Source organism: Leptonychotes weddellii, chromosome 6, assembly GCF_054177405.1.
Source record: "Leptonychotes weddellii isolate Sample4059 chromosome 6, ASM5417740v2, whole genome shotgun sequence".
NCBI classification, from domain to species: Eukaryota; Metazoa; Chordata; class Mammalia; order Carnivora; family Phocidae; genus Leptonychotes; species Leptonychotes weddellii.
This window is the reverse complement of record NC_138374.1, coordinates 109,498,401-109,513,941: the sequence shown is the minus strand read 5'-3', so window position 1 is coordinate 109,513,941 and position 15,541 is coordinate 109,498,401. Positions and strand designations below refer to the sequence as shown.

At 39.1% G+C, this 15,541-nt stretch overlaps 2 protein-coding genes across 2 annotated transcripts in view; one reads left to right on the top strand and one right to left on the bottom strand.

Moving 5' to 3' along the window:
• The window catches only part of CRB1 (crumbs cell polarity complex component 1), a 122,601-nt gene that overhangs the window by 40,468 nt on the left and 66,592 nt on the right, over positions 1 to 15,541 (bottom strand). The window contains exons 5-7 of the mRNA XM_006734063.3: positions 12,955 to 13,911; positions 6,661 to 7,208; positions 4,434 to 4,599 (exon numbers count right to left, since the gene is read on the bottom strand). Coding sequence (XP_006734126.2) covers positions 4,434 to 4,599; positions 6,661 to 7,208; positions 12,955 to 13,911 — 1,671 coding nt within the window. The remainder of the gene's footprint in view (positions 1 to 4,433; positions 4,600 to 6,660; positions 7,209 to 12,954; positions 13,912 to 15,541) is intronic.
• Positions 14,972 to 15,541, top strand: part of LOC102746572 (rRNA-processing protein FCF1 homolog) — a 1,593-nt gene continuing 1,023 nt past the window's right edge. Inside the window, exon 1 of the mRNA XM_081822980.1 lies at positions 14,972 to 15,538. Coding sequence (XP_081679106.1) covers positions 14,991 to 15,538 — 548 coding nt within the window. The 5' untranslated portion in view covers positions 14,972 to 14,990. The remainder of the gene's footprint in view (positions 15,539 to 15,541) is intronic.

Sequence of the window (15,541 nt, the reverse complement as noted above, 5' to 3'; positions counted from 1 at the left end):
ATGGACTCTGAAAAACAAACAGGGTTCTGGAGGGGAGGGGGGTGGGAGGATGGGTTAGCCTGGTGGTGGGTATTGAGGAGGGCACATTCTGCATGGAGCACTGGGTGTTATGCACAAACAATGAATCATGGAACACTTCATCTAAAACTAATGATGTAATGTATGGGGATTAACATAAGAATAAAAAAAAAAGGTTACATGTAGAAACAACGTCTAAAAAAGGTGAAAATGAATGGGATTCAATGCATGACTAGACGTGGACCTTGGTATTGGAAAAACCTACAATTGTTCACTTGAGTAGAGAAAATCCAGTTCTCCACCTCCTGGGTGGGTCTCCTTTCCTCTCATGCGACTTCTGCATTCACAGGACCTGTGACACCAGATGCGTGGGGCTTTCCCCCACCAAGCAATTCTGCGCATCATCATTTTCCTTATCTTTTCATTGTTTCCCATTAGCATACAAATATACTGTAACTGCTCCAGTCTTAGAAAATCAAAACACACACAAGACCCAAAAGTACGATTCAGCTCCCCCTCACCCCACTGCTTCCTGAATTCTCTATTCGCTTTCCGGGCAAAACTTCTCCAGATAGTTTTATATTCTCATTGTCTCCACTTTCTCATCTCTCATTTTCTTTTTAATACACGCTGCTCGGCCTTTTGTGCCAATCACTTCACCTAAGCCAAGCTTGCTGTGTCACAATGACCTCTGTTACTCAATGTAGAAGTCAATTCTCTATTCTCATTTTCTTGCACTTTTCAGTAAAAATTGACCTTAAAAATGCTGTTTTTGCCTCAATTGTGGGGCACCACACCCAAACAACTCTTTTCATATAGACTATTCTAATTATTTCTCAGTGTCCCTTCTTCTGTCACTCTGCAGATCAATATAACAACCACTCCTTAGCTCAAGACCTCCATCAGTTACCATCGCATCTAGAAAGAAATCCTAAATCCTAAACCATGGCCTGCAAAAGTCTCTGTGATCTGACCCTTGATTAACTATTCAATTCTATTTGCTATCACCCTCTTCCTTATTCACATGCTACAGCCACAAAAACTTCTTGCCATTCTTCGAAGACATCAAACTTGTTCCCAAATCAGGCCTTTTAACTTGCTGTTATTTATACTTAGAGTATTCCTACCCCAGATCTTCCCACAGCCTATGTGCTCAAATGTCACCTCCTCTGAGAAGCTTTCCCTGACTATCCAAGTTAAAATAGCTTCTTCCCTGTAGCCACTCTCTGTTCCATTACTCTTTTATTTTCTTCCCAGTATTTATAACTATTTGAAATTATGTTGTTCATTTGCCTACTTGTTCTTTGACTGTATTTCTGCACTAGAACATGTGCTTTCTGAGATCAGGGACTTTCTCTGCTTAGATTATTACTAAATCTCAATGCCTAGAACATTGCCAGACATATAGTAGGTAAACATTACTAAATATATAATCTGTAAAAATAATTCCTGTGTCCTCAATTCTGGAAAGGGAGATAATGATTAGAAACCATTGCAGGAGAATATTCAAGTGTATCATTCAAATGTTCAATTCAAATGTATTATTTGGATTAAAATTTCATTTGATTTTATTACTTTTATTACTTTTGACTGTAGTAATTTTCCCACCAAGTTTGGGGCTGGAATTAGGGAGGAAAGGAGCAACAATGTCTTAGTCCTTGTTTTTAAATAAATGTTAAAATAACAAACTCATCAGCTCTCTCCAACTCCGAAAGGAAGAATATGTTCACATAATAGTATACACATAACAGTATTTGTATTTCACCTTTTCTTCGGGGAACTGTATTGTAATAAACACACCTGTATATAAGGTGTGTATAAGGTGAGTTGTAAATTTTGCAGTCTTGGTTTTCTGATAGGATGCCCTAAAGGCAAACTCAGGGTGATGCATGAGCTATATTATGTTATTCTTTTAGACCTAATCTCAGTATATCTTACTTGAAAGAAAATACAATAGGGTCATAAGATCACATAAAATTAAAATTACACAAAGTGGCAATAGTGTGTTCTAGGGTTCATACCTGTCAATTAGTAAAAATTCACCCCTCCTATTGATTTACATTTTCTTCCTTCATTAAGATAAGTCGTACTTAGGGGCGCCTGGGTGGCTCAGTTGGTTAAGCAACTGCCTTCGGCTCAGGTCATGATCCTGGAGTCCCTGGATCGAGTCCCGCATCGGGCTCCCTGCTCGGCGGGGAGTCTGCTTTGCCCTCTGACCCTATCCCCTCTCATGTGTTCTCTCTCATTCTCTCTCTCTCAAAATAAATAAATAAAATCTTAAAAAAAAAAAAGATAAGTCGTACTTAGAAAAAAATGTTATTGAGACTTTTTGGGAGATCAGAGGCAAACTTCCTACTCTTTCTGTAGTGCGAATGCAGTAGCAGTGAAGTTTCACTTAACTTCTTTCTGACGCGGTATGTCCAAATCCTAAACCGCTTTATGTATAGACTGAAGACCAATACACACCAGGGGTATGGTTCTTGGTCTGCCATTGTTTTTAGAAATCCTATTCTTTTTTTCCCCCCTGTGAAAATATTCCAAATGATGTAAACCCTTTTGTAGAACATAACTGGGACTAAGAACTTTAGAACTTTAAGATTTCTATCAAAAGATTGACAATAAAACTAATAATACATTATTTTAAACAAGCAGTTTGGAGGTAGAACAATGGAAAGGTTGTATTTAAAATTTGGTGCCATGTTAGAAACCAAATTGCATTCTTTATGCCAACTCATCATGCTTTATATACTACATATATACCATAATACTCTACTGTAATATAGTACATGCATTTAAAACATGAAACATAAAACTATATGTATTCTGGAAAATTTTCCCAAGTATATATATAGGACAACACATTTCATATATCCATCCTTTTCATATATGTTTTGAAAATATAGAAACAGAAAAGGAAATATATTCTTTTTTCTTCAGTCACTGCAGCTCAGTTTAAACAGAATGCTGTTGCAATAAATCTGAGGTCATTCTATTGTCTGGTTCCATTCCATTATTTTAGTGCGATGTTTTCTAAGGTGATATATGTATCACTTAAAGTCTGGAGCAGTTAAGTGAAAATATTGAGTTGATTTGAAGAAAAATAATGTTATTTTGTTCATTTGACAAACACTTATTGACAACCTCCTATATGTTTGGCATGATTCTAAGTGCAAAGAGTAATGTGAGAAACCAAATAGGAAATTTCCTTCCCTTTTGAAATCTATATTCTAGTGAGGAAAGGGATAATGAACAAGTAAACAAATACATATACAACAAAACATGAAGGAATCATAAGAGATATGAAGAAAAATAAAGCTAGGTAAGACGACACTTGGGTTGGAAACTGAGTGAAGTGATGAAGGCAACATGCGCAAGCTCTGAGTTAAGCAAATTCAAGACAGAGGTGGGGTGTGAGGGCCCTGATGGAATGAGGTAGAAGAATGTATGGAGTAAGACATCAGAAGCAAATTGAGGACAACACTTTAGAGGATTTATCACACTATGAAAGGAAGCAAAAAATGGGATGGTAGCTGGTGGGGATAAGGGGTGGTCAAAGGAAATTTTTTGTAATGAGGAAATGTGGCAGTGTGTTTATACACTGATGGAAAAGGTAATGATGCTGAAGAGAGAAAAATTTTAGAAGCAAAATCTTCAAATAAAGGGGGGAGATTAGAATTCAGTGCAAACATGAAGATTTGTTATTACGATCAGACTGCATTATTTGAAGTAGGAGAGAAGAGAAAATGTAAATAATAGTGTGGTTAGTATGTAGACATGTCAAGACTGTGAAATAGTATTCAAATTTACTAACTTTTGGAAAACTGTGGTCTTTAGTACTGAAGATGGGCAAGGAAACATTTCAGATTGAGGAAAATACTCGGAAAACAACAGAATGCCCAATGTGTTTGCCTTTTTGTACTTAAGGTTATAAAATCATCACATACACACAAAATTTTTTTATCTACCTATCAAGTAGATGTTTTATCCCTATTTAGAGAGAAAGCTTTAGATTACAGAGATATGTGAACTGCCCGAGCCTTCACAGTTAACATAAGTCCATGAGCTCACACTAGCACTTGACTCTGTATTCCAATAATGAGGAAAGGAAAGCCAAATATTACTTGGTTAATTTCTTCAGAAATTAGCTTTAAATAATCAAAGATCTAGGTCTGGTGTTGTTCTGACCTCCATTCCCCACCACACCTCCACCCCCACGGAAACCCAGGGGCAGGATGAGGCATGAAGCCAATCTGGATATTATTATTATATTAGGTTTATTGTACTACTCAAGTCGGGGCAAAGAGCCACAGGTTCCTTTGGGAAGCAGGTTTTGTCTGAGTTCTTTTTCTGGGCTGCCTGGTGGAACTGCAATACCCAACTTAATTGGATGGGTGACAACCTTAAACTCCACCTACATTCATATCCTCGAGGCACCTCCTGGCACTGGGCTCTGGGAGGACACGGGCTGAGCTCACACCACCGGACTTGCTCGCATGCTTTCCCAGCTGTGTTCGCAGGGCAGGAACATGAGAAGTCATCCCACAGGGAATAGCACACACCTCCGTTGTGACAGGGGTTGGACTGACAGAAAAGAAAGCAAAGGCATAAAAAGCACTGGCAACTAACTGCGGAAATAGTAAAGGCAAGACCCCATAACTGCTATTTTTAAATGCTAATTTTCTACATATTTACACTTTGAACTTTTATATCCATTGGTTAACAAATGGAATAAAACTTACTGCTATCATTGCCAACTCTTCTCTAAAAGAGAAATGGGGAGAAAGAAACAAAAAGAAAGTGATGAAATAAGAAAGAGAAAATAGATAAAGCCGATTTTCTACAACACAAGGAGGATTTTAAAAGGTGTAATAACATTCTCTGGAGGGGCGCCTGCGTGGCTCAGTCGGTTAAGCGTCTGCCTTCGGCTCAGGTCGTGATCCCAGGGTCCTGGGATCGAGCCCCATGGAGGGCTCCCCGCTCTGCAGGGGGTCTGCTTCTCTCTCTCCTCTGCCCCTCCCCCTGCTTGTGCTCTCTTAAAAAAAAAAGCATAGGGGCGCCTGCGTGGCTCAGTCGGTTAAGCGTCTGCCTTCGGCTCAGGTCATGATCCCAGGGTCTTGGAATCGAGCCCCACGTCGGGCTCCCTGCTCGGCGGGAAGCCTGCTTCTCCCTCTCCCACTCCCCCTGCTTGTGTTCCCTCTCTCGCTGTCTCTCTCTCTGTCAAATAAATAAATAAAATCTTAAAAAAAAAACAAACAACATTCTCTGGAATTTCCAAGTTACTAGGCACTTTCAATCATACCAGTTACCATTTGAGGTAGAGGTTATTACTCCCGTTTGCACTAATGAGGGCAGAGGGCCCTACTGTTACCCAAGATCTTAATACAAAGGCAAACGTTGAAGCTTGGTACCTACATCCTCTGGGTCCAGATACAGTGACCTCTTCAGTTGCCCTGCCTCTCAGTCAGAGACATACTATTATTATCTGAGTTCTTAAAAGGTTTCTCTCAAAATATCCAAAATGAAAGTATTTAAAAGGGAATTTCTGAGAGCTGAGATGGTATTGATCTCAGTCCTACTGTTAAGATGTGATTTAGGTGAGTTACATAACCTTCCTAAACTTCAATTTCCTTATCTGTAAATGACATAAATGGGTAATAACAATGCCTGTTGTACATAGCAGTCCTTCAACAGAATTAAATGGATTCATCTATGGAAAGTAGTGTCTGGCACATTGGCAGTCCTCCTCAAGTAATGTCAACATGATTCATTTTTGTACATTTAGAAGCAAGCCCAGTGCATGGCAATAGTCAGAGCTCAATAAATGTTCAACAGATATAAATGTGTTTCCTTTCAAAGGTCATGCAGAGCTGACAAATTCACATATTTAAATAGTTTTTGGAAGAGCATACAAAATACAGAAAGTAAAACATAGCCTCAGGGGAAATATATTTCAGAGAATTTTAAATCCAACTACCAGAAGAAAGTTACCACTCAGGGTTTTTTGTTGTTGTTGACTTCATAGTCAAAAACAACGGTAGTTGGGCATTTAATATAAATGATATGATGATCTCTTCCAAAATGAATTAATTCAATTAAACCTCTGGGATGCCATTAAGAGTTTGGGGATTAAAATACTATTATTCGGGCGCCTGGGTGGCTCAGTTGGTTAAGCGACTGCCTTCGGCTCAGGTCATGATCCTGGAGTCCCGGGATCGAGTCCCGCATCAGGCTCCCTGCTCGGCAGGGAGTCTGCTTCTCCCTCTGACCCTCTTCCCTCTCATGCTCTCTGTCTCTCATTCTCTCTGTCTCAAATAAATAAATAAAATCTTTAAAAAAAAAAAGAAAATATTAAAAAAAAAATACTATTATTCTTGAGCAATTTGTTTGTTGTGGCAGTAGAAGCAGGTGGCTGGAGTTATCTTGGATGATTAAACAGACCATGATGCCACCAAGATCAAGGCCATTTTTTTATGGCTCCATATAAATCCCCCAGTCTTGCTGGAAAAATACTGATGAAGTGTTATTCTATGGCTGGTGGGTCAGTAACATTATCTTCACATACAAAGAATGGCTATAACAAATTATTTAATGAAACAATAGTTTAGCATACAATATAGACATAGCTGGTGTGAATAATCCTACCTTGCACATGTTGTCTCCAGGACAGCCGTGGGTCACATTGACAAGAACTGGATTGTGGGATGCATTGTTTGTTGAATTCGGGAAGAATTCCAGATTTTGGTTGTTTAATCTTATATCTTGGATACAGCCTTTAAAGAAGCCACCATTAGCTTCCGTCTCTGGTCTGTCAGGAAGGCCACCGATGTAGATGACATCTCCTTTTTGGATTTTCCATGTAGGGACAGAAATAAATCCTAGGTTTTGTGAAGACTGATACAGTTCAATTTTATTTGGCTTGAATTTCAAAGATATCAAGTGGACATTTCCATCACTGAGAATGAACTGTACTGCTAACTTGGAAGAACCTGGATGCAGCATTGATAGTCTGCCATACTCTAGCCAAACACGGATGTATTGATAAGTGCTGTTTTCCAAAGCTAGGAGTAAGCCTGATGGTCGATGTGTTCGAACAAACATAGAGATGGTAAAGTTCTCTCCATAACTCTTGTCAAGATAAAAAGCAGCATATCCAGTGGAGTCATCCTGGCCAAATCTGCCTGCCACATATTCTTCAGTGTCAAAATAGAGCAGGAGAAACAAAGAAGAAACATTTTAAGACTCACAAGTAAGAAGGGACAGAAGATGAACACACACACACACCCATATATATTTTTTTAAAGTTTAGAACAGGCTTATTCAATAGAATGACAATTTGGCCTCATTTCTCAAAACTTCTGAGTTTACTGAAATATACTCAGTTTACTGACTTTTCTGAAAATAACTGCATTTTGGTTTATAGTTTATAGTTGAGGCCCATTGATCACAAAACGGAAAGAGAAAAGATCTCTGTGCTGATAAACCTAAGATTTACCTCTCCTTCACTGCCCTAAAACACTGGGGTTTAATGGTGGAATATCAGACACTACTGTCCTCCAACTTAGTGGAAGACATTTGAGGAATAAGATCTCTTACTGTAACATCTCAAAGCAGACTGTTCAGGCATCTGTCATCTTTGCTATTTGAGGACACGCTGAAGCAAATGTCATTACATCTAATCATTCTTTCTAAAGGACAGAAATCAAGAATTAGATTCGCAAATCCTCTTTGGGGATGATACTCCAAATAATAATAATAAAAGGCAAGGGAGTTGAACAAAGAAAGAAGAATCTTCCTTCTGTGGTCCTGGTTGGGAGAGGCATGGGAGACAGACAAATAGAAGGAGGGAGGCAAAGATGAGCATTGAACTCACCCAGAATTTCCTGTTTAAAGAAGTTAGTAATGCACTAATCTGGCATTACTATCGGTGTACATCAACTCAAGAAAACACTCAAGATGTATAAAAATGAACCCTTACCTCCCAAAATATTGATGATATGGTAGGAACTAAATTTCCTGTCTTTTTTTTTTTTTGAGAGAGAGAGTGACTGGGGGTATGGTGGGCAGGGGGAGAGGGAGAGAGAGAGAATCTTACTGATGCAGGCTCCACGCCCAGTGCAGAGCCTGACACGGGGCTTGATCTCACAACCCCAAGATCATGACCACAAGATCATGACCTGAACTGAAATCAAGAGTCGGATGCTTAACCAACTGAGCCACCCAGGTGCCCCTAAAGTTCCTGTCTTCTTAAAGCTTATATTCTAGTTGGTGGATGCAGACCAGACACAGATAAAGAAACAAACTATATAGCATGTCAGGTGGTGATAAGTCTTTAGGTATAGAATAAATCAGGTAGGGAAAGGGAATAGGGAGGGCTGGGGGTAGAAGTAGAGTTGCGATTTTTTAATAAAGTAGTGAGAGAAGTACTCTCTGAGAAGATAACATTTGAATGAGAACTGAAAGAAGGTAGAGATATTGTTGCAGAAATTTAAGAGAGAAGGGATGGTGGCTTGGATCCGTGGTAACAGAGGAGGTGATGAGAAATAGTCAGATTTTGGAAATATTTTGAAGGAAATATCATGAAGAACCTACATGATTTTCTAGGGCAAGTATTTCCATTTGCAGAGACTGAAAAGAAAACAAGAGGAACAGATCTGGTGGGAAAGTGAGAGTCCACATTAAATTTGGATGGAACTGTCTAGATTTGAGATGCACCTATCAAGGTGGAACTGTCTAGTAAACAGCTATAGAGGTGCAGAGGAGACATTCTGGGGTAGCTATAATTATTTTGGATTTGTCAGTGTAATTAATGCTATTTAAAGTCACAAGACTGGATGAGATCATCAAGAGAGTGAGTATACACAGAGAAAAGAACAGGTCCAAGAACTGAGTCCTTAAGCACCAAACATTTGGATTTGGAGGTAAAGGAGATGACAAAAGAGCAGCTAGTAAGATAGGAGGAGAACCAAGGGAGAGTGATGTCCCATAAGCCTAGCGAGGAAAGAGTTTGTCAGGAAGAGGGAGTGGTTAACTGTGTTTACTGTTGCTGCAATGGGTATCACATCAAGAGAGGTGCAGTAAGATAAGGACTAAAAATGGACCATTGAACTCTATAATCTAGAAATCACTGATGAATGTGATGAGAGAGGTCTTGAAGAGATGGCTATCTTCAAGTTTTTACATCCCAATACTAACCAGAAACAAGACAGATTTTACCATATTTCATTGTGTTTAAATATCGTCATGGTCCAGTTGAAGTTTGGGCAAAGGTAAGACATATTTTAGTGTAGCTGAACTACAGTTAAAACTTGCTTAGGCAACCATCTGTGTTTGAAGACCTCCTGCATAAAAGGCTACATTTTCAGAATTCTGACTTGACTTTCTATAGGAATATTGCATTTTTGAATCTGCATTTGGAGACCAGCTGCTCCAGGCAACTACAAGTAGCTTTCAAAGTGTACTGTTAAATAAAATAACCCATTGGAAGAGGTTAACATCTCTGAATACACTGCAGCACTTTCATATGAGATAAAATGTTTAATAGGAAAATGTGGCTCTTGAAGCTCCTGAGGCTTGAGAATATGCACAAAATCATTCAACCTCCTGGGTGATGGGGACTCTGCTGGTCATCCTAGAATGCCTGCAGATCACTCTGTGGATCCAAATTAAAAGACAGAACACAGAGCTCTTTTAGGGGGGGTTTTTGTGGTTTTTTGCTTTGTTTTGTTTTGTTTTCTGAGAAGCTTGAGTCTCCAGCAATCCCATTGTTCTTCAGAAATCACAAGCAAGTAGCCAGAGGAGGTGATTTACTACATGATTTTTAGAAACACCTGAAGCCATGTATGACTTGTTGTGAACATGGGAGGAATGATTCTCAATGGTGTTGTTGATATGTCATGAAGAGGGATGGCAAATGCAGATGAAAAATATGCTTCAAGTTCTAATGATTGGTAGAATACAACAAGGTGAAATTTACTAAGAATAAATAAAAGCTTCTTGCTTCTAAATGTACCTCATTTAGGGTGGAAGAAGCAGAATTCTATGGCACCATGAGTAAGAATGACTCAAAGTGAGCCAAGCGTAGAACGTGGTTGCCAAAAAGTCAATGTAATATTAGGCTGCAAACAGAAGAACATTGTCTAGAATGAGAGAGGTTATAGTCCTGTGTCACTCTGCATCATCAGGCACATCTAGGAACCAGATAAGCAAATTTATTCCAAAGTAAGCGACAAGCAAGCAGCTGATGAAGTGTCTGAAAGTTATGTCATATGGAAAACATTAAAAGAAACTGGATATGTTTAGCATGATAGAAGTGATGGCTTGGATGGTATAAGATACTTCAAATATTGAAGTCTTCTCAAGAAGATCCCTGTAAGATTTATATTAGTATGATTTCAAGAGTTATAATGCTGCCAATGAATGAAAGCTATAAGAAATCATATTTTATTTCAGTATAAGAAACAACTTTGGGGCAGTTTCTGGCAAGATAGAATAAATGAATTCTTCATTCCTAAAAGTGTGTAAGCAGAAGTTTGGTCACTACCCTCGGCAGGCACGATAGTTTAAAAAATACAGTAATTGGTGAAGCCCCTTCTATATCTAAGAAATTGCAATTCTAACCGGGTAAGAGTCTCAAAGTCTAGATGTATGACTGAAGAGAAAACATATGTAAATTGCCTCTGCAAATAAAAAATATTCTCTAGAAGGCAAGAGGTCTTCATTCTGAACGGTATCTTGGCAGCTCCGTGGTCTTATACACAGCCAACACAAGAAGATACATTGAGACAGTTCTGGGAACTGAGCTTTGAGAAACACTTTCCAGAACTCCCCTTATTGAGACATTTGATTATTTTTAAAAGATCAATGTGGGGCGCCTGGGTGGCTCAGTCGTTAAGCGTCTGCCTTCAGCTCAGGTCATGATCCCAGGGTCCTGGGATTGAGCCCCGCATCGGGCTCCCTGCCCCTCGGGAGGCCTGCTTCTCCCTCTCCCACTCCCCCTGCTTGTGTTCCCTCTCTCGCTGTGTCTCTCTCTGTCAAATAAATAAATAAAAAATCTTTAAAAGATCAATGTAAAAATATTGGAAATCTCCATGTCATTCATGTTTAGTCAGCCAACTAAATCCTCCATCCATCCTGCTTGTTCATTGCAATGGGTTGGGAAATACTGAGCCAAGATCAAGAACTGAAGGACGTTTGCCTTGGTAAATGTTAGTACCTGTCCTCCCTCCTGCGTGTATGTGTGCAATGATAGAAAGGCTCCCTCTTCTCTCTGCAGCTTGTAAGCCTCTTTTGTAATGAGAATAAACTCCCCAGCAAACATAATAAATAACACCAATACAGAATATTTTAGTTTTATGACTGAGGCGATATGAAAAATATAATCTTTCTTAAACTTATATTAAGAAGTTTTGGGAAAGAGAAGATTTTACAGAACTCCCTCCCTATACAGGTCACTTTTGAAGCCAAGCATTTCCACGAGGATTGAACAGTTTCAGATAGTGCGGGGGTGGGCGAGGGGGAGGGGGATAAGGAAACTGCGGGAGGTAGGGCACGTAACCAATTCAGGAACTTGGTTTAAAAAATCATAATTTTCCAAGTTGGAATAAATAAACTAAAGAAAACCAGAACCCACTGAATTGGCATCCCTTGAAACTATTTACCAGGTCAGGTAGCATCACCGTGGTCAGTATTAACCTTACGGGTCGCTGCGTTTGGAAACCAGTCAAAACGAGTCAGCATCTGTTTGTTATTTTGTATATGTAGTAAAAATATTGCTGTGGGTCAATTAAATTTTTCTTCAAAAAGTGAACAGTGCCTCAGCATAATTTCCCCTTTTCTCCTTTAAAAAAATCACAAAACAACCTGCCATTCTATTTAAAATATTACATTGAGCTAGTAGATGCCATACTTCATTGTCAAACAGGTCCATGATTGGTAGTGAATATTGTGGTTGGTGGGGGGAGACCCATGAATAGTTTCTAATAACTCTTAGCCATTCATACATGGAATAGGGTATAGGCTAAGACTGGTTTTAATTTTACTTCATCTAAAGCAGAGAAGACTATTTACCAGATGTTGTCCTCCTTCAAGTTGCTCTAAAATCTTAGGGTAAATTACAGCTGAACTTCAAAGCAGTCTGTTGCAATTACCTCTTAGACATTTTCAAGGCATGATAATAATAAAAAGAAACAGGTATGTATTGATCACTATCAACAGCAGTCTTTGGAACGATGTTGGAAGTTTAGGATTTTAAAATACATTTCAAGCTGTGATTTGCTAGAAAAATCAGATCAATTAGTTTATGGTATCTATAAAATTTCACTGTTGTTACTATCCACATTTTCTTTCTTTTTTTTTTTCCTTAGGACACCTAGGTAGAATATCTATTTCCTCCAAAGCAGCTCTGGAAAATATATCTCTGACTAGAATCAGTGGTTTATAAAAGTGCTAAACATAAACATGATTTTGGAGCAAATGTGAATTGCATAGGACAGAGAGCAAGGAAGTAAATATTTCCTAAGAGTCTACTATGCACAAGAGATTGTGCCAATACTTGGCATTGACTAATTTTGTGTCTAATGGTCCTTTTTTCCAAAAGATTCTCTCTCTTTTGAATATGATTTACAGTACATTTCTGACACACCACAAATTGTAATAGCACTTTGTAAACACATCAAGATGAAAACTCATTTAGGTAGGAGCTATCCCCCTTTTTTTTTTTTTTTTTTACTTCTCTGCATGAATGACACCCTGGTGTCTAATGAATACACTCAAAATTAATTAATGCACATTACTAGCCTCTTTTTTTCTCGTCAGGTGGCAACCAGAAGCAGAAGTCCTGAGGGGTCATTAGTTTCACAACAGGAAAGGTAGACTGGATGTTTTTGTTACTGTGATGCTATGAGACACAGCACTCCTGGGTGCTCCGCCTTCTCTCACCTCTCAGGCAGTTGGGGCCTTTGTAGGGCCTGTAGCAATCACATTGGTAATTAAGCCACAAGTTGCTGCAGCGTCCTCTGTTTTGACAAGGTTGTCTTTCACACCAATCCTTTCTCACACAGCCTGCCTTGACATTTAAAGAGGAGCCAGATAAAATATCCTCCGGAGTAATGTGATTCGAATCAATTTTAACGTCTCGGAGACAGCCTACAAATGAAGGTGTGGATGGTATATTATAGACGTTAAGCAGAGCAATGCCGTTGCTGGTCATTCCTCCTGGCAAACCACCCAAAAAGGAGTTTTGAAAAGCACATATTGACTGATCACTTTCAAATGGAGAAGGAGCTTTCGTGAGGCATTTCTCCTTACAAGAGTTGTCCAGTAAAGTTAGGGTCACAGCCTCTGCAAACATCACCTCCACTGAATGCCATTCCCCATCGCTGGTGTTGTGGGAAATGTAGAGGAGCACCTTTGACTGATGATTGACTTGGATTGATAAGTGAATGTAGCCGCTTAGCAACTCCAGCATTATAAACATGTCCTTGTTGCCTCGGAAAAATAGAAGGGCCATTGGCTGAACAGTCTGGAAACCGAGGGCTATGTTACAGACTAAGCCCTTGCCTGTAACTGGGTCACTTGTGATCCACAGGAAGCCATGACCCTCAAAAGAAAGTGTGGTGACAAGTTCACACAATGACCCAGTATAGCCAGAGGAACATAGGCAGCTGAATCCATGCTGGCCATTTCGGAAGTGAGGGATGCATATTCCATTATTCAGACATTGGTGATGGGTACAGCCCAGGAGAATATCAGAACAGTTCCTTCCTCCATAAAATGTTCCCGAGTGGTTATCAAATGGGCAGTGGCAAGTATAACGACCAGGCAAGTTCTCACAAGTACCACCATTTTGGCAAGGGTTTGAAGAGCATTCATCAAAGTCTTCTTCACAGTGGATTCCTGTTAAATAATAAAGAATAGGTTGAAATTGCATATATTCAGATCAGAAATGGAAGTTTCACATAATTTCCATTTATAATCAGTGGAAGTGAAGAGCTAGCTCAGGTTTAGGACCATAATGGAATAAAATGTGAATAGTTATCGAGGAAGTTAAAATCGATTAATGCAGTCACGGAAGACCCTGAATTCTTCCTCTAGAAATAAACTATTTGCCAAATATAGGGGTTGACTCAAACTACTATTGTCAGACAAGCATCTGGAACTCAATATCGTAAAAATGATAAAAGAGAAAAAGTGATGCTTGATACAAATTATTTGGGACTCCATTCTCTGATAGTGTATATCCTGTCCCAGGCTGCTTTTACTCTATTCTACTTGAAATTGGTGATTTTGCCTCTTACCTTATTTTTACCTCCCCATAATCTCTAAAACCAAAGTTTGTCAGATACATAGATAGTCTAGACAACCCTCACCATGGACAGCTTCTAAGATGAATGGAAGGCCCTGTTTCCTCCCTTCCATAATTCTAGTATAAACCATGAAATATATCCCATAACATGCTCTGTCTTACAGTTTTAACTTCATTTTCTTTTACTCTTTTTCCTGATTCCAAGTCTCTAATTAGAGAATTATTAGAATTCACGCAATCAAAGTAACAAGAAGAAATACAACACCTTTCAAGAGTGATGGTTATTGCTTTTCTAGTTCAGATGAACAAATAGGATGACAACAATGGACATGTGTAGAGCACTATATGGTTTCCCCGACACCCTCATCCACATAATGTATCTGTGCCTACCACAGTCTTGTGAGGTTTTCAGTGCAGATTTTCTTAGCTCTCTTTCTCAGAAGATACTGAGACCTAGAAAGACTGAAGTCTAAACTCCAAAGCACTCCCACAATCGGTTTTCTAGGTTTTTAAAATCCAATCTGACACTATCCGTTCTTTAATTGACAATTTAGTGCATTTTCATTTGTTGTCATTACTCATACATGTTCTTATTTTCCCATTTTATTCCATGCCCAAACATATGTATTAAAAGTACATAAAACAGAAGAAACAAGAGCACGGCGTGAACATGGGGAAGCAAAAGAAAGCAAGAAAGTATGCCACCATGAAGCGAATGCTTAGTCCCCGAGATCAGAGGCTTAAAGAGAAGGACAGATTAAAACCTAAAAAGAAAGAAAAGAAAGATCCCAGTGCACTCAAGGAAAGAGAAGTCCCCCAACATCCTTCCTGCTTATTCTTCCAATATAACACACAGCTGGGCCCACCTTACCACATCCTGGTTGATACCAACTTTATCAACTTTTCCATTAAAGTGAAACTTGACTTAGTACAGTCAATGATGGACTGTCTGTATGCCAAGTGTATCCCTTATAGAACTGACTGTGTGATGGCTGAAATTGAGAAACTGGGGCAAAAGTATCGAGTGGCTCTAAGGATTGCCAAGGATCCAAGATTTGAACGATTACCATGCACACACAAAGGAACCTATGCAGATGACTGCTTAGTACAGAGAGTAACTCAGCACAAGTGTTACATTGTGGCCACAGTTGACCGGGACCTTAAACGAAGGATCCGGAAGATCCCTGGAGTTCCCATCATGTACATTTCTAACCATAGGTA